Source organism: Dermacentor albipictus, unplaced genomic scaffold, assembly GCF_038994185.2.
Source record: "Dermacentor albipictus isolate Rhodes 1998 colony unplaced genomic scaffold, USDA_Dalb.pri_finalv2 scaffold_19, whole genome shotgun sequence".
NCBI lineage: Eukaryota > Metazoa > Arthropoda > Arachnida > Ixodida > Ixodidae > Dermacentor > Dermacentor albipictus.
This window is the reverse complement of record NW_027225573.1, coordinates 3,482,415-3,500,718: the sequence shown is the minus strand read 5'-3', so window position 1 is coordinate 3,500,718 and position 18,304 is coordinate 3,482,415. Positions and strand designations below refer to the sequence as shown.

General features: G+C 45.9%; 1 protein-coding gene across 3 annotated transcripts in view; it reads right to left on the bottom strand.

Moving 5' to 3' along the window:
* LOC139052166 (uncharacterized) overlaps window positions 1-18,304 on the bottom strand; it is a 40,414-nt gene that overhangs the window by 1,068 nt on the left and 21,042 nt on the right. Inside the window, exons 1-3 of one of the 3 annotated variants that reach the window (XR_011509754.1) lie at window positions 11,345-11,363; window positions 2,447-2,599; window positions 5-106 (exon numbers count right to left, since the gene is read on the bottom strand). Coding sequence is in view for 1 of the 3 variants with exons in the window: in XM_070529246.1 (XP_070385347.1) it covers window positions 11,401-11,605 (205 nt within the window). In the remaining 2 variants the exon portion in view is untranslated. Of the gene's footprint in view, window positions 1-4; window positions 107-2,446; window positions 2,600-2,651; window positions 2,715-11,344; window positions 11,364-11,398; window positions 11,606-18,304 lie in introns of those variants that run through there. The other 2 variants (XR_011509755.1, XM_070529246.1) reach the window with 2 other exon arrangements.

Genomic DNA, 18,304 nt, shown 5'->3' with positions numbered 1-18,304 from the left:
ATACCATACATCACCTCCTGCGTGATGCCAGTTATGCTGCAGCGTGCGATTCTCGGGCGTCGATCAGTTTCTGCAGCTTCGCCGAAGCACAGCGTGGCCACTGGTCCTGGCACCGTGAGGGCAGAAAACAAGCCCTTTGTAATCCTTGCGTGGCACTTGTATTGTGTGACAAATCCACTAACATTGCCCAGGCTGACTCGAAGTGCTCTACAGAGGCAGGTATGAAATTATCAGCTCCGGGGCAGTCGGGCGACGGCAAGAAAATATTTCCTAGTGAAATAATCCAATTTAAACAAGAACACGTCCACCATGAACACCAAAACTCCTACTTTATTCCTGTTGCGTCCAGCGTTCCTCAAGGGAGTGTGCTTTGTGCTTTGCTTTTTAAAGTCTGTATTATTTCTTTGCCTGACTGCATGTCGTCCCGAATAAGATGGTTCGCCGATGATTCAGCAATTTTCCGTAAAATTTCTACTGAGCCAAACCGTGAAGCGTTGCAACCACACCTAAACGCTTTGAGTACATGGTGTTCAGACTGGCAAATGGTCTTTAATTATGCTAAAGCTAAGTGCATGTCATTTTCACGCTCCTCGTTTCGTATTGCAACGTCATAACCTCTTGATAAAAAGATTGTTGAGGAGTCAATTTTCAATGGGATCCAATATCTTCATCATCACATCAACGTTACACTTTCATCTGTTACCCGCAAATTTGAAATAATAGGACACAGACTAAACAAAGCGTTTTTACACTTAAAGAAAGATCTAGCATATATACCGCATTAGTCGTACCTCAAAGTCGAATATGCATGCGCCACCTGGGGTCCGAACCAAGACTCCATCGTGAGTAACCTTGAATCCTTGTAAGCCACGCTGCTTGCTTTATCTTTACAGATTATCCCCCGCACTAGTGCTGCGTGTTTAAAGAATCGTGCCGAATTGCATCCGCTATCACTACGCCGCCAACACGCGCGCCTATCGCTCTTTCATAAACTTCACCATCACGAGCGTTTGCATTGATGACTTCTTTCACTCACGCTCTGTTATTTTCTCTCGCCGAGATCACCCTCTCTAAGTCAAAGCCCGGCGTGTATCACTCAGATCTTTGCGCCCAGTCATTTATACCCAGATTCATACTTCGCTAGAATAATCTACCATCAGGCATTGCCTACTGAAGTTCACCCCGACAAATTTCAACAAATCCTGCGTACGTATGTCATAATGGGATGTCTCTGTGCAATGTGAAAGTTTTTTTTTTCTATTCTTTTTGAATGAGATACATTCTATGTTGTGTTCCTTCGGTACCTTTGCCATCCGGTAGATTTTGTTTTCGAATTATCCTCTTTGATTGCCTTTTATGTATTCTGAGTTCTAGGTGCTTCAATGTTTGAATTTATTCTAATATACCTTTAATTTCGTTTTATCCATCTTTGATTTTACTACACATACGGTCGTGTCGGCGTAATTAGTCGCGTATTTAGGCGCGTTTGTTGTATTCTTTAGAAATTGTTATGACTGTATACTCGTGTGCCCCCTCCCGCAATTCTAATACCCTCTTCTGCAGGGCGTTTATGGGTGTTCTTTAATAAATAAATAAATAAAGGTCATTTACACTATATTTCTTTTCGTACTTACACGTAAGAATTCCTTAGGGACTCTAAGTCACTGTTCAACTGTTTGGCTGAAGCAGCGCAGCCTTCATCAGCTGCTATTCGAAATTCTATTTTTCGTGGGCGAAGTTGTGATTACGCTTCCATACACTGTTTCAATTGACGCAACAAAAACGTGAAAACTGCCTCAACTGGTTTTGTTTTTTTCTCGCGGGTAACATGTGAAAAGTGGTCCCGGTGATTTCACAAATGATCGTTCACACACAATACCACGACCGAAGAAGCGCGTGCTGTTGAATGAGCGGCCATGGCTGAATACAATGAGGTGGCGCCACTAGCAATTTCCCCGACGTTGTACAGTTTCCGCTATACGGAAAATAATGAGTTGTGCACACATTTGCTGTGCTGGTACAATGTACTGTATTTTGAACTGTGCTATACGCTACGTCAAGGGATGGGGGAATAATTTACGTATAAAAATTGAAAAGAACACACCGTGGAACGGTGCCCGTTGGTACACTCATTTTTTGTTGTATTTAGTGCTGAGGAAGTGAAGTCTTTCGTTGTAACACGTTACCGTCTGTTTGAAAGGCAAAGCGTAATCCTACACTTTGGATGATTCTCTGTAAGAATGTCATAACAAACCGTGTCAGTTTATTTATATCGATAAATATTAGGACTGCAATTCGTCTGTAGTGGAGTTCTTGTTCTCTGGGTGAGAAGAAGATCAGCTTTAGCAGTTTGCCTGCTGGTGGGTAGTGCTGATGTTATGCCTAATTGCAAAGCCTTTTATATATGTACAGAATACTTCCTCGAAAATCTGATAGAATTGATCACCTTTGATGGAAGCCAGCGGGGCGATGGCTTAGAGAGCAGAGGAACAATGGGCGCTGTCGTCAGCGCCATCTCGGGGGATCGCGTTGCACCAGCAGGACGCGCCCAACAGCAGAGCCGCCGTCCCCACCGTCGACCACGCACAGGCGGACCGGGCTGCAAAGTTAGGAAGTTAGGAACATGTTCAAGGCGTGCCTATCTTTGTCACCTTCCTTATCTTGCTGCCCTCAGAACATCATGTAAGTGCTTGAACCATGCCACTGCAGGCCACATCTGAATCCTTGTGGTAGAAAACCAGACGGCAGCACAAGGCCATCGCTCTCTGGGCTGGAACGGCTTCTTTTGACTAGTGGCCATTCTTAATGAGTAACGCGCTTCACCGGAGTAAACTTTTTCAGTGCTTCGCAGCTGCCCAATGCAAATGACATGGCTGAAGATTGCGGCAGCGGTTACGAAGGACAATTACCGATGCTTCAGTACACAGGTTTATGGTAGCCCACAATAAGTCAAAGTTTAATGGTAATTTTTTTCGCTGGTCAACCAGACGCCCCTGTTTTTCATTAGTCAGCAATGTCCCGTGTTACTATAGTTCGGAACAATTTTCAAGTGGCTTGTCTTTCTCTCGCGAGGAACGCAAAGCGCGAGTCTCGGGAGCGGCAGTTAGGCAGCACGCTGCCTCAGAGATCGAACCCTCTTGCTCCGTTACGATCTGGGAGACTGTGGACAACCCTGACCGCGTGCTGCAGGTGCCAAGCCATGCACTATGAAGCGGATCAGCTCGCAACATTTTCTTTCGTGTTTCACGCTTCTTACTTGCTTAGAGTCTTCCAATACTGCTGAAATACTCTCCCATTGTAAACCAAGGTGTAATGCGTTCGCCTTCCATTTCGGGCAGGAAAATTAAGCATGTGCGAAGGACTCCCGTTGAAAACGGCAAGAAAGCTGAAGGCATCACTGGCGATCTAATGAAGAGGCTAGTGGGCTTCAATGACACACACATCCTGTGTTTTTCTTTTTCTTTCTCGCGCTGCGTTTCCGCTTCTAGGCACACACTCAAGTTGGATTAAAGTGACGGAACAAATTGTGCTGACGAGCATTAGGTGACTCTGTGTTGCCCAATCACTGCGCACACAAGTACGAAGCAGATAAGCAGCTGGCGGAACAGTTCGTTGCGGCTCAGTCACGTGATGCTTGTCAGAGGGTTTTGCTGCGTTGTGTGAAGCCAGCTTGACTCGCTGGCGAAGAGAGGAATCCTAGTAAATAAAGATGTCACCGTGTAGGTGGTCGCGGACAGATTCGTTTAATGGTCACTACGTGCGCGAGTGAGTAATGCCGGCAGTGTAGCTACACTGGTGGACAAGCTGGATAGTTTGAACACGGTCGTTTGCCGAGTCTGTTGACAGGGCGACTTACGATGGCATACAGTGCGAAAACATGACTGAAATAAGGATGACAGATGACACGGGCCACGGAGATTGTATTTCCGTGTATTGTGGCCAAATCCTTCAGCGTGTATGATTCCGAGAACCGGGAATGGAAACAATTATCGGTCCCTTTTGTGAAAGCGCGCTATAATCCGAGGCACAAAAACCATTACTTTTCCTTCCGATGATATTCCTTATATGTTGTGGAGGTTGATGATGTCTAGAGGAAGGGACAAAGTGTTAGGAATTAACACTTTGTCCAAAGAATTAACAAAGTGTTAGGTGTTATGAGATAAAGTCGGAGTGGCAGACAACCCTAGAGGAAGGCTACAGGAAGGCGCGACTCGACGGAAATGTGCGCGCGAAAGGAAGGGGGCATCACCGCCTATCACGTCAACCTCGCTCTCGCTCTCGGAAGACTGTGTTATCAGCGCGTTCCTTGGCCGCGGAAGCTGTCGCCTGCGTCCTAACTTCATTTCGGTAATCGCTATGAAGTAATTAAAACAAGAAAACAGAATAAAGTAGAAAGGAAACACATTGGTTGTGTTTAGTTTCGAACGTACGAACCCACGTTCAGAAGCCGCGCGTGTTACCCACTGGGCGGTTCCTAGGCCTTTGTACTCTGCCTCATGAAATCATGATTGCCAAACCCGGAGTGACGAATGCAACGACATCAACATCACCGTGACTTACTCGAGAGCGTCTCCATTAGATTCCATGGCAGGGGGGCAAGATAGCATTATGTCACGGATCAAAGTCCACCAGCCTTGTGCTAGGCCATGCGTCTTAACGCGCTCGCCTTAAAGCTCATGAAGTGCTCATTACTGGAAGGACTACTCAGCGGTGTTCAATTGTACTTTAATGTTGCGCATTGACAACTCCTAAATGCTTAGGTGCGCTAAGATTTTTTACGGCGATGTTGCTAAGGGCTAGTTCCCCAAGGTTCGTATCCGTGTGTTAAGAGAAAACTATCGTCATCAGGATTGGTTCCAGCGTCATCGCCGTCTTCCACAGCTGGCTCGTTAGCGTCCGTTGGCGCTGCCGCATGAACGCGCTCGTGCGACTCCTTCCGCGTTCGTAGTCCCCATTAATTATTTCGTTATTAATTAAAAACAACAAGACGTAACCAATTTTTCAGCGAATTATACCGAAGCTCTTTACGGCTAGTTCCCCCAGCATCGTGTCCGTGTGTAGATAGAAAACTCCGATTACGCTGTACGATCCCGAAGATAGTGCAATGCCGGACCGACCCGGGCGTAGGCGTAGTTCGTCATTAAACGGCCCACATACACAACCTCGCTGGTCATACTTCTTCACAGAGTGGAAGCACACTGAGCCTTTGTTGTTGATGGTTTCAACACAAATGGAGTCCTAGCTGTTCCTAATACTCATCGACCACTGAGGTAAGACGACAGTTGAGAATAGCGCACTTTCATTATACTTGCTTTAGAAGGACATCACATATGGCCGAATATTTGATTAAGTCGTATATTTTTTTTATTCTTATGCGGCGAGGATCTCTTTTTATGCATTTCACTTAACTTATGCGTTCAGCTATCTCACACGTTGTTGAAATACGACTGTATCATGTTGAAATTCCGAGTTTTCTAGGAAGTTGCTAATGATAGCGAAGTTATTGCTTATAATGGATTGCGTGTAGAATACCCACAGTGTACATTTGCTGGTAATTAACGCTTACAAAACCATCGGAGCAAAACTCCCGCAACACATTGGTGGCACGTTGGCCGTCAGAGATTAGAACGCTTAGGGATGTGTGCACGCCACCACTTTAGTCTTGGCTGCTTTACTGCATGCTTAAATGATTTGAGTGCCCCGACGAGCACGTCATAAAATGAGAAGAAGTGCTGCTGGTAAATTTAGTCAGACTGTGCAACCACAGCAGAGTACATCCGTTTTCAGAGAATTCCTCTGGTATTCGACTAAATTATGTTTGTGTCCGTTGCGCAGTCTTTTTTTTTTAATTCAATTCGGCCATTTTACCAGCCAAATCTACGATATTATTATGAGTCACGCCGTAGCGAGCGTCCTTCGGAGTATATTTCAACCCGGTGGGGTTCTTCATCGCGCACCCAAGTGACGGCATGCGTGGCCGTTCTTGCATTCCGCCCTACTTCGGAAAGCGTCCGCCTCTGCGAGGATCGAACCGGCGACCTCGCACTCAGCAGTGCAACCCCTTAGCCACTGGACAACCACTGCGGGTAATTATTTTTTTATTTAACACATAGTGCAAGCCTCCATACGGAGGCAGTTATTGGACATCGGGCAATACATTGCATCGAAATATGAAGGACAAGCTTATACACTTGTTAATATTATACGCGTAGTTAAACAGTACACTTAAGGGTTGTGACCTTCCTGGGCCAGCACTTAAAATGAACAACAATAAAGTAGCAGGAAATGAACCACAAGAAGTACATCGAAACCAATCCACACTCAATACTCGCTGACAACTATTCTGTGGCACGAAGCGAAGGCTACGGGTTTTCAGTTTTCTGCACGTGTATTTGTATGCAGCGGAGTCCCGGCGATTGAGTGTGGCACAGTCTTCGGCTTTGATTTCTTCCGACGTTGCATGACTCCTTCATTTCAGTTCTGGGAGATACCATTATCTCGGCGTAAATTTCAGACGCTAATCGATATTTATACAGTCGATATCTATCGATTTCTGAGCAGGCAGTCAAGCAGCCTGTACCCGAGCCGCGAAGTGACCGTATGATGTCGAACGCGCAACCGACGCCGGCGTCGACGGTTGTGAATCCCAGACGGGTTGACCTGGTTTCCGCGTGGATGGTGTAAAAACTTGTTTTATTCGCCTGCACAGTATTTTATTTTTCATGTTGGTCATCAGTCTCTCTCCGTAAGGTCAGAGGCGGAATAAATGAATTCTGGGGTTTTACGTGCCAAAATTTCGATTTGGTTATGAGGCACGCCATAGTGGCAGACACTCCAGATTCATTTTGACTACCAGGGAAGATATTAATAATCGGGGCAGAAGCGACGAACAGACAACAGAAGGCACCACCGCAATTTTGCGTTTGACAATTTGACTTTGACTGACGCCCAAATGGGCTCTTTTCTCGGGCATGGGAGAACTGAACAAGGCGAACTAACTTTGTATCGATAATACTACGTATATTTACGACAGTTCTGATTCTGTAGTACCTGCTCGATAGCTAGTTGCCGATGTGCGCAGTGCTAAAGTCCAGCGGATATCAACTACACGTGCACCTTCACTTTCAGTATGATTTACTAACATCCGCAGTCTGTTGCCAAAACGTGTCCTGCTTGAATCATATCTTGGAGATAGCATGTCTGATGCTGTATTGCTAACCGAGACCTGGCTTAATGCAGATGTAGGTGACTCCGAGTTATTTAATACTTCTAATCAGTACGCCATTTATCGCCATGATCGTCCACATAAGAAGGGGGGCGGCGTGTTGGTGGCCATCAATAAAACTATTCCTTCTTTTCTCGTTGACACTGACACGGCTCTTGAGGTAGTTTGGGTGGCTTGTCCTACTTTATACGGGAAGTTACTGATGGGCGTTTGTTGTCGCCCACCTGCCGCTGACCGCTTGTTCGTGTCCGATCTTCATAAAAGTAGTACCAGGGCCCTTGAACAGTTTCCCACTAATAAGATCTACCTATTTGGGTATTTTAATTTCCCTGATAGTAATTGGTCTCGCTTGTCTTGATGGAGCATTGATTCAGGTGATTTTATTGAGCTGTGTTTAGAGTTCAACCTTACGCAAATCGTTTCTGAGCCTACCCGTGGTACCAACATATTAGACCTTATTCTCGCAACAGAGCCACATAGCATAAGCCCTGTCATGCAACTTGATGGTTTTAATGACCATAATCTACTGCAGTTCTCAATTGAAATTCGCTGGTGCTGAACGTAAGGATATCAGGGATTATAGCAAAGCAAATTACGAACAAATGAACAATGAACTTGAGGTTTTCGTTCTGAAAACGTTTCTTCCATCATTTACAAATAAGTCTGTTGAAGCGAATTGGAATTCATTTAGAAATATTATGTCACTCCTAGTAGACAACTTTGTGCGACTAGTCACTGTATCTAATGACAAACGTAACCCATGGTTTAATAAATCACTTAGATCACTCTGAAATAAAAAGAAAAGGTTATACCCTGCTGCTGCTAAACGGCTATCATGTCCCTCGGCATGGTCTAAATATAAGGATTGTTTCAAATTTTACTGCCTAGCAATATGTGAAGCCAAAAAGAAGTATTTTTCCAAAGATCTGTCCTCACTTCTACACACTAACCCTAGAAAGTTTTCGCAAGCTATCTCTCCTGACCGTGACGGTAATACAGTAACTTACCTGACGCTGACAATGTTCCTGTCCCTACATCTGAGTATGCTTCAACTTTCAATTCGTTCTTTAGCTCGGTCTTCACCAATGAAGACTGCTCCTCCGTTCCCTGTGTCTCCGATTTTCATTACCGCTTCATGTCCCCTATAAATATTAGTGTTGAAGGCATTTCATAACTAATACGCGATCTAAAGCTGTCTACCTCATGTGGCATTGACAATATTAATTCTAAAATTCTAAAAAACACGTCAGCTATATCCAGTCAGATTTTGTACTACATCTTTCAGCAGTCTTTATCAAGGGCTCTTCTTCCTGCTGACTGGAAGATAGCCAAAGTTATTCCTATATTCAAAGATGGAAACAGACACTCACCTGGTAAATACCGCCCCATTTCACTAACATGCATTCGTTGTAAGCTTCTCGAGCACAGCACTGCCTCCCATTAATCCCACCATCTTGAATCTAATAACTTTTTCTTTCAATATCAACATGGTTTCCGTAAAGCGTTGTCTTGTGACACCCAACAATTAGAATTTACGTCAGATTTACATTATGGTATGAATAACAGCAAAATTATTGATTGCATCCTTCTCGGCTATGCAAAAGCCTTTGACAGAGTTGCTCACTGCCGTCTAATAGCTAAATTAACTGCTCTTAGGATCGGCTCATTAACATTATCTTGGCTTCGCAATTTCTTGTCTAATCCGCACCAGTTCGTATCTGTGAATAACTTTAGCTCCTCCACGTCTGTTGTGTAACGTCAGGTGTACCCCAGGGTAGTGTGCTAGGCCCTCTTCTTTTCCTAATTTTTATAAATGACTTACCGAGCAACATTTCCTCCTGCATACGACTTTTTGCGGATGACTGCGTCATTTACAGAACGATTAACTGTCATGATGATCCCCTATTTTACAAAATGACCTTCACCTAGTTAATCAGTGGTGCGACCGTCGGCAAATGACACTTAACACGTCTAAGTGCTGCCTTCTTTCCTTCACTCGTACGAAATCATATACTAAGTTTCCTTACAAAATCTGCTCGTCGGAAGTTCCCCGTGACTCTACTTACAAATATCTTGGCGTTTATTTTTGTACTAACCTAGCCTGGGGCTTTCACAACGAGAAGATATGCGCTAAAGATAACAGAACTTTACGGTTTTTACGTCGTCATCTGCACCTCTCGCCATCTACCATCCGTCAACAGGCCTACCAAACTTTTGTACGCCCTCAACTTGAATATGCCTCATCGATCTGGTCTCCTCATCAACAATACCTAATAGATAAATTGGAATCCATCCAAAATCGTGCTGCTCGCTTTATAAGTTCTAACTACAGTCGTCAATCTAGCATTATCAAAATTAAACGCCATGTTCCCCTGCCGGACATGGATTCCCGCCGCTCTGTTGCTCTCCTATGCCTCTTTCATAAATACTACAATAACTCATGGTCCAGCCGCTTGTCGCTTGAAACTACTTCTCGCACATCTACTCGACTTCATAATCATCTCAGCTTCAGGCTCATTTTTGGCCGCACACAGTCATTCAATAACTCTGCATTACCGCACGCCATCGCACTATGGAATAGCCTGCCAAATAATGTGTCAATAAAAGATCCTGCCAAGTTTCGTGAACATTTGGAACTTCACATGTTCACTTGACTTTGTTGTACGACTTTGTATTGTATTCGCCTTTGTATTGTTTTTGGACTTTGTTTTCCATTGTATTCCCTTGAATTTGTATGTATTTTTTCCAATGTTCAACAGTGTTCCTTTTTTTCCAATGTACAAACTTATTTGTTTCTCTTATTATGTAGTTCCCTTTCTGCGTTAAATATTTGTCATTTTTCTGTAACCCCCCCCCTCCCCCCTACTCAATACTCCCCCGAGCCTCTAAGGTAAACTAAATAAATAAATAAATAAATAAATAAAATAAATAAATAAATAAATAAATAAATAAATAAATAAATAAATAAATAAATAAATAAATAAATAAATAAAGACAGTAAAATATCAGTCGCTTACTGTTGGCTTTTACACATTGTTCCAATTTTATGCTTTGAAAGAACAAGACAGTGTTTTCCGAACATAAGAAAACGTCAGCAGTACTGCGGGACTTCTTGCTGCGGCGGTGCAAAAGTCGCGATTTGGTTCTGTAGCCTTCGTTTTAAGTTGTCGACAAAGATAAATATGCTAGCATTATTCATTTTTTTTTCTTATCGTGCAGACCGACCTTCATTCAATTGAAGAAAGATATGTAAAGAAGGCGTATAATATTGACTGGACAAACAGGTACTTTTTCTATTTAAGGTTCCTTTGTCCAACCGTGATAATGACTTATACATTCTCTCTGTAACCCGCCGTAGTTGCTTAGTGGCTATGGTATTGCGTTGCAAAGCAGGAAGTCGCGGGAACGAATCCCGACCATGGTGGGCGCATTTGGATGGGTGCGAAACGCGAAAAAAACCCAACTGTTAGGCTTAGCTGCACGTCAAAGACCACCAGCAGCTGAAAACTTTTGCGGAGTCCCACACTACGGCATGCGTCATAATCAGATGTTGGTTCTGGCATGTAAAACGCCATAATAAAAAAACATAATGAATGTTCTCTAACGAAAGCACCAAATTCTAAAAATATACTTGAACGCTTGAAATGCCTCTCAGTTTTTCCTGGTAAGTAGAGGCCTTTTAATCCAAATAGTTTAAGGAAAATAGGCCAACAAGGTGCCTCTTAAGGTTTACTCGACTGCTTCCTACGGCGCCCCAAGTCGGCTTACAGCGATACTAGAAATAGTATACTGCTAATTAATATACTAATAGTAAACAGTAGAAATACTGCCCCAGCAGGACGTGCTAACTTCTGCCACAGCCATCAGAGTAGCCGCGTGATGGAGGTTCTTTCGGATATCGGTCGCGCTCTCAGGTTCAAGGCATACAGCAGTGCGTCCTAACGCTCTCTGCTGGAGCGCGGCGCTCTGAATAGACCACGCGAATGTGTTCAGTACGCCTGATTTCGACCAGCCGAATGCAAACTGCATCCCGAGAGCGCCCCAAACAGACCACTACCCTGTAAATTCGATATAGAAATATCACGTGACGCACTGTACTATGGGCGCCTATCAAATCACCTTGACGGCAGCACAGCTACTGCCACTGATGGCGAATGAAGAAACACGACTTGCCATCACTCGGCAGGGGCAGGGACTTTCGAGCCGGAGCCAGATGCACGGCAGGATGCTGGAGTTGCCGGCTGCTGCTCCTGCTGATCCCAGAGGGCAGCCCGACATGGCGTCATGGTGGCAGTTGCGCTGGCAGACGTGGCCAGGAGACCTGCCACAGTCCTTGTGGCACCCGGGCAGCCGGAGAGAAAACTGGTCGGTTGATGCCCGCTGGGTAACCCCGCCCGCATAAAGTCGCCTTCTATGTTTGGTGAGTTTGCGCAACTGCATAATGAAACAGCCAATTACACAAAATTATTTTGTCGTTCATCTAAATGATTCAGTTAGCTACAAGGGGTGCTATAACGTAAAATTATCCGAAACTTTTCTAATCCAATTCTGAAATCAGTCCTCCGCGATCGGTCAAACACTTTTTTGGACCACCCCCGCTTCACCTGTCTGTCACGCGACTTCACGAAAACCGCGGATTGCTCCCCATCTCATATGACGTGTACACACTGATTATGCATGATTTGAGCGAACAAAAGAAAAATTGTAACTTCCGATTCGACGACTTTTCGCTATTAGCACTCGGCTATTCGACAAAACTGTTCGGGCTGCACCCTCTTCACCTGCTTGTCACGCGGCGTCAAGAAACCGCAAGAACTCACCGCGTCAAAGTGACGCGTACGTGTTAAAGATGCATTAATATGCCGAACAAGTCTGAATTTTCTTCTGAATAGCCGCAGCCTGCCCCGTTCCCAAAGGAATAAAAGATGGCTGCCGCCGATCCTTCAGGCACTGGCTACTCGCACCTGCCAGAGAGCATGGTTTTTTTCGCGTATAATACACTGCTTGCGTGGTCGTGTAACGTTTTTGAGCACTTTCGGACGTTAACGATCGCGCTGTTCCAACTCTTCTTTGCTGAGGATTCGTTTTAGCGGCATTCTTAATCTTCCGTTGCACGACGTCGCGATTTTCGACCAGCCACCGCAAGCTAAGCAAGAGAAAGCGGACCAATCACAAACGCCGACACCACCCTCTTCATCTGGTTATTTCTTTCAGTGCGGTGGCTCGGTCCCATTGAAGCGCTGTCCACTTGAGCGTGCTCCTCGCCTCCTGGCAGCCAATTACAAGTGAAACACACTTCAACGTAGACAATGATATTCATTTCGAAAGCAAAGAAAAGTAGGAGTGTTTGATTGGGCTCTTCAGGCAGCGCCGCGAGTCACCGCGTGATGCTTGCGTCGGCGGTTGCGCAAACTTGACCTCAGAAGATTGCAATAAAAACGTATTGGAAACGTTTTACGTTATAGGGCGCCACGTCTTTTCTTTTTTTTTGCGTGGGTTGGGGGGGAGTTAGTTGTCGGAACTGCAATTCAATGATGAGTCGCACTACTCTGGCAATAATATTACCGCCGCGGTTATTTACCGTGCTCCGAATCCATCTTGCACGAGCGTTTTTGATGCCACCCCCGATAGGAATTTTTACCCCCCCCCCCCTCCCCGACCTTTCTAGGACCTAACACATGACGTCGACCTCTAGAGAGTGACAGGATGGCTACTGGGTTCCCATGACTGGTTATTACCTCATCAAATTTTAGTTTCTACTATTATTCAGTCGTTATTAAAAACGTGGAACAGCGGCCACTGCGTGGACAAAATATACGCACAAAAAATGGATACAAGGGTGCACACAGAGGCACTTCGAATATACGTTTCTTGTGATTTAATATTTCTAAAACTTATATCTGTAAAACGTACTTACAATTGCCTACGCGAGGACTCCAACGTTAGCATTAAAATGAATAAACAAAAATACAGGAGAGACCGTTCCATTCTTACTGATGAATATTGTGAGGAGGTTTTCAATCCAGACTGATAAAGGACAGAAAGGCAGCATGGCCCATCTTATACTCAGTATGAAGATATCTCGAGACGTAGCGTGCTATCTGCGTGTATGAAATAATACTGATGGCCGGGCAGCTAGATACACTCACGGCGAATGAATAAACATCACTTGCCAGGGCTCTGCAGGCGTGTAGCCTTTCGTACCGGAGGAAGAAGCACGGTAGGAGGCTGCAGTTGCCAGGTGCTGCTGCTGTCCCCACAGCGCAGCCCGACATGGCGTCATAGCGGCACTTGCGCTGGAAGACGCGGCGAGGGGACCTGCTGCAGTCCTTGTGGCGCCCAGGCAGCCGGACAGATAATTGGTCGGTCGAAGCCCGCTGCGCAGCCCCGCCAGCGCGACGTCGGATGCCTAGTGAGACCGGACGGCGGACCCGATTAATGCGCCGTTGACGTCTTGCGTGAGGGTGCCTTGGCATCCGGGAACGCGTTGAGAACTTCAGAGCGGCTGAAGGGGCCATCGTCACCGACGTGCTCGCTCGGTTGGCTGGTTGCTCTCGTGCAGCGTCTCGTGCAGCATCGAACGGAGAAGGGCGCTTCGTCTTCGTCTTTTACTCGCGCGTGATCCTCGCACACAGGCGACGGGCATCGCTATGAATATGCTTCTTGGCGTTGGCAGGTGATGGTTCTCGAGGTGAACAGTGGTGGCAGCGAATGCTGCACAGTGAAGTGCTGGCGGACCAACTCAGGGCTGTCCAGAGGGCCCGTGTGATAGCAGAGGGGCTCGGCCTCTCTGTACCGACGTGGGAGTAGCCCGCATCAGTCCCAGACTGATCCCTCAGGACCTAAATAAAGTTCTTCATACCATACCATACGAAAATGCAATGTGTTTATAGTCACGAACATCCGCACAGAGGTACGATAGTTCTATACCCACTTGTAGAAAAGTGGCACTTTCGCGGACTCAACTGATATATGCCGGCCCGCTTTTCTAAACGATGTTCATATTTTTACGCTTGCGCGCCGCAGCGTGAGGGAACAGTATTTTACAAGTACGGTCCTTTCATCGACAGTCGTGGTGGCGTTTTTTGTCATTGAATTGACCAGCTCTTCCGCTTAGGTTTAATTCGAAAAGAAGCAAAAAGAAAGGAATCTGTAAAAAAAAATATAATCAAGCTGGAAGCCAGAATAAAGGAGACGACATACAGGGAACGTAATACGTGGCAGAATTCAATCATTGTCTCCGCCTCTGCTGCCGATGTATTACGACCGTGCGCAAGAGATGTTGGTAATCAGACAATGATGTTGCTGTCATTCCAGAAAGGCAATGCTACTTAGAGAATATGTTGACAATATTTTAAAATATCTTCTAGTGCATCTCATGTGCACCGCTTTCATGCTTTACTTGCTTCGAATTTTCCTTAACATATGAGACAGAAAAATAATGAAAGAAAAATACGGCAGAACCTATTTATTTATTTATTTATTTATTTATTTATAGTACGCGTTTAGGGCTACAGACAACGGCAGAGCGGGGCGAGTGCGAGCACCACCACCAACAACAACAGTCTTCTTCCTCTTCTGCTGGCGCCCATATTTCTCACTGCATTCACTCCCCGCCGAAAAAGGAGCCGTCCTGGCGACCTCGGGAACAGGCAGCACTGGTGGGTCGTAGTGCGGCTTCAGTCGGCGGACACGAACAGTTTCGCGTCCGCGATGCCGCTCGTTCGCAGATGGCTCCACAGACTCATTGACGTGACCGGGGACGTCTGCTGTGGAACCCGGTAAGGGCCGTAATATTTTGAGCTGAACTGTGTGGAAAGGCCAGGAGTAGAGGAAGGAACACGCAGCCATACCAACGTTCCTGGTGAATATGAAGGCAAAGTCAAGCTTGTGTCACGGCCATGTTTCTGGCTGGCATGAGTTTGCGCGGTAAGTGGGCGAGCGATCTGACGAAATTCTGCGGCATAAGTGGTGGCTTCAGGTAGAGTCGTAAATTCGAAAGCGTTGGGGCGATACAAAATAATTTTGTCCATAAACGAGGACCGTCTTGTCTTGTATTATCTTGTATCCTAAAGAGCGGCGCATACCCGCCATAGGGGATTGGCCAAGAAGCAGGCGGTTTTCCGCATGCTTAGAAATTAAGCAGAAGTAGTTTTGAATAGTAGAGCGTGGCACTATACAACTGTAATTTTGAAGTGCAATAAAAATATGGGTAAGAATTTTAATAAAATAAATAACGTAAAGAAATAAAGTAATAGCCATAATCAACAACCGCCTTTTTGCTCTTCGTCTTCTGCTGGCGCCCGTATTTCTCTCTACCAATTATTTATTTATTTATTTAGTGTGCGTCAAAAGTCCCTAAACAGTACATTACATGAGGGTTGGTCACATATTGAAAAATGATAAATATCTACGTTAATGTGATTAGCGTTCAAACTATCGCTTTGAGCTACTAAGCTGGTATATTGAGCACCGGAGAGACATTCAATGGCGCCTTTCATGCTGGAACTTTGGTGTCAGACTTTCATGACAGTTGTTAAAGGGACAAATAGAGAAGCAAAATAAGGTTGGATATGTTTATTTCACCATAAATAATTAATGCAAGTCTGGCGGAAAATCCCGATGATACAGATTTTAACCGGGAGGCAGCATGGGGCAATTTTCAATGACGGAAAGATGAAGAGGTCGGCCTGAGGGAAGTGCCTCTAATCTGCTACTCCCCACTGCTGAAGGATTTTGTCTGAATGACAGAGTTGGGATGTGAAATGGAAGGAAGGCGGTTGTGTGCTGAAGATGATGAGGATGGGAGCTGCACAGCATACTGTTCCTGTGCTACGGGTATACATGCATACTTCACAGCGAAACCCACACGTCTTCGCGGACAGACGTAGAGGATACGGCAATGTGGTTAGGGGAACGTCTATAGCTTGCATGATTTTTGCAGCTCTTGGAGCCTTTGGAATGTTAAAACCAGACTGGAGCGGCTGTAGGATGTCGATTATTTGTCGCAGCATGACATTGATGCGAGAGCTCTATGGTGATTTTTCGTTGCACTGCCGTTCCTGGCGCTCACAGTCCAAGCCCCTGTGCGTGGCAGCAGGCGTGCCCATACATTCGATTCCAGGCTTGTGCTGCTCGCTTGAAGCAATGTGGCTTGGAGAGGCCCACCGATGACGATTCAAATACCTTCCACTGGAACTGGGGGATGAGAGCCACGGAGATCTCGGTTGGACCGGCAGCTTGTTCATGTCGACGACGCGATAGTCTCCTCCGGTGCTCCGCTTTCGCTGCTGTACCTTTGTGTGACATACTTCTCTTGCTCGTTTGGTTCAATATTTTTATCTTCTCTTTCTGTTGGGGACAATCTCTGAAATTTACCTCGTGTGGTCCGTTGTAAATCAAGCACTTCATTTTTTTCCTACCGTGCATAACGACATGTCGTGGCTGCCTGCGAAGTGAAGTCATGCCGTCTGACATATGAACGCAGCGCTGGCATGACCAAGCTTTTGGGACTTGCGACATCACAGTGGTTGGGGCACGTAGGGACCCACAGAGTGTCTCGCATAACCCACCTTGACGTGATCAGGTATCGTGTGTCCCTCGAAAAGAAGCTTGAAGCTCGTCAATGGCCTTCACTGTTGAAGACAGAAGCTCTTGGAATACTTCATCGGTGATGTCAATGACGACATCGTAATTAACGCTTGCTGTTTTCTTAGCGTTGAAAGCTACCTCATTAACTCCTTTCAGAGCCACATTAACCAAGGTAGGTCTTGAGAATCTGTTTTCAGGCACAAACGCAACATTGTAACTTGCGAGTAGGCGGTCCTTTGGGGCCGTGCTCACTCACGTCCTTAGTTGTCTTGCGGCATTTGCTCTTCAATCGCTTCACCTCCACGATGGTGTAGTTGTTGTACGAGTCCATGGATATACTGTTGGAGAAGCAGGAGCCGGATGTCTCCACACCGATGTGATGAGTGTTGCACAAATATCGCTGGGTGCCAAAGTGCAAAGAGGGGTGCCCGGCACAAGTGATGGCGAGCCGTCTGTCATCGCCTCGGACGGCTTTTCGTCCAGGAAGCACAATTAGGCCTCAACTGTAACAAAAATCTCAGCAAACTTTAAAAGCTACGATAGCTCAGCTCTTGCAGTTAATCAACCTACCCGTGACAATAAAAAAACGGGCTCCGTATTATACCCTTGAACATCTCGCTTTCCTTCACATACCTGAAGAAAGGTGCATGATAAACGTGAATGCACGGACCCTATAGATAGACGTCCACCGCAGCCCGGCTAAACCTGAAAGACCCGAGCCTTTGAGTGGTGGAAACAGGTTATTCGAACCAAGATTTCTACAAAATATGGAGATAATTCGCATTCGATAAAAATTGCAGGACGCTTAAGCTTCGTTTACAAGAGTGGAATGCGATAGCGTTATCGCACGCCGTTCGCGCCGCCCACTCATTCGCTCGGCATGCAATTGACTAGACGATGGAGAGAAGCGCACGTGGGGTGCGCCAGCTGTCGGTTCCGCGCCGTACATTGCGAGGAGGGGGTCTACTGTGTTTGCCGCAAGATGGCTCAACGTGTGCGCCAAACGTAGAAGAAATGTAGGGGAAACGTACTTAGCTACTCGTTTAACTGCGACTACTGTAATTTAAATGCTCATAATTACCGTGATACCGCAGTATAACTTTCTACGGCACATTTCTAAGGCAACAACGCATTCACTAGAGGCGCTTTTGTCCTGCTTTGTACCATCGAACTCATGGCTGAGTGGTAGCGTCTCCGTCTCAGACTCCGGCGACCCTGTTTCGATTCCCACCCAGCCCATCTTGCAAGTTGCGTTTATTTATGAATTGCCTTTCGGAATTTTTCGCTCCTCAACGCTGTCTCATTAAAAAGAACAAATTTGAACGGTTGTTCGTGTGTCCCGTACACCCCATTTGATGTCTCAGTGCGACGTTCTGCTTCTTAGCTCGAAGACGCGTGTTAGGTTCCCTTCCGCAGGGGCGGAAGCCGGATGAGGGTTGAATCAATAAGGCACCAGCCTTTTCAATGTGCCAGTGGCGTGTTCGAAAT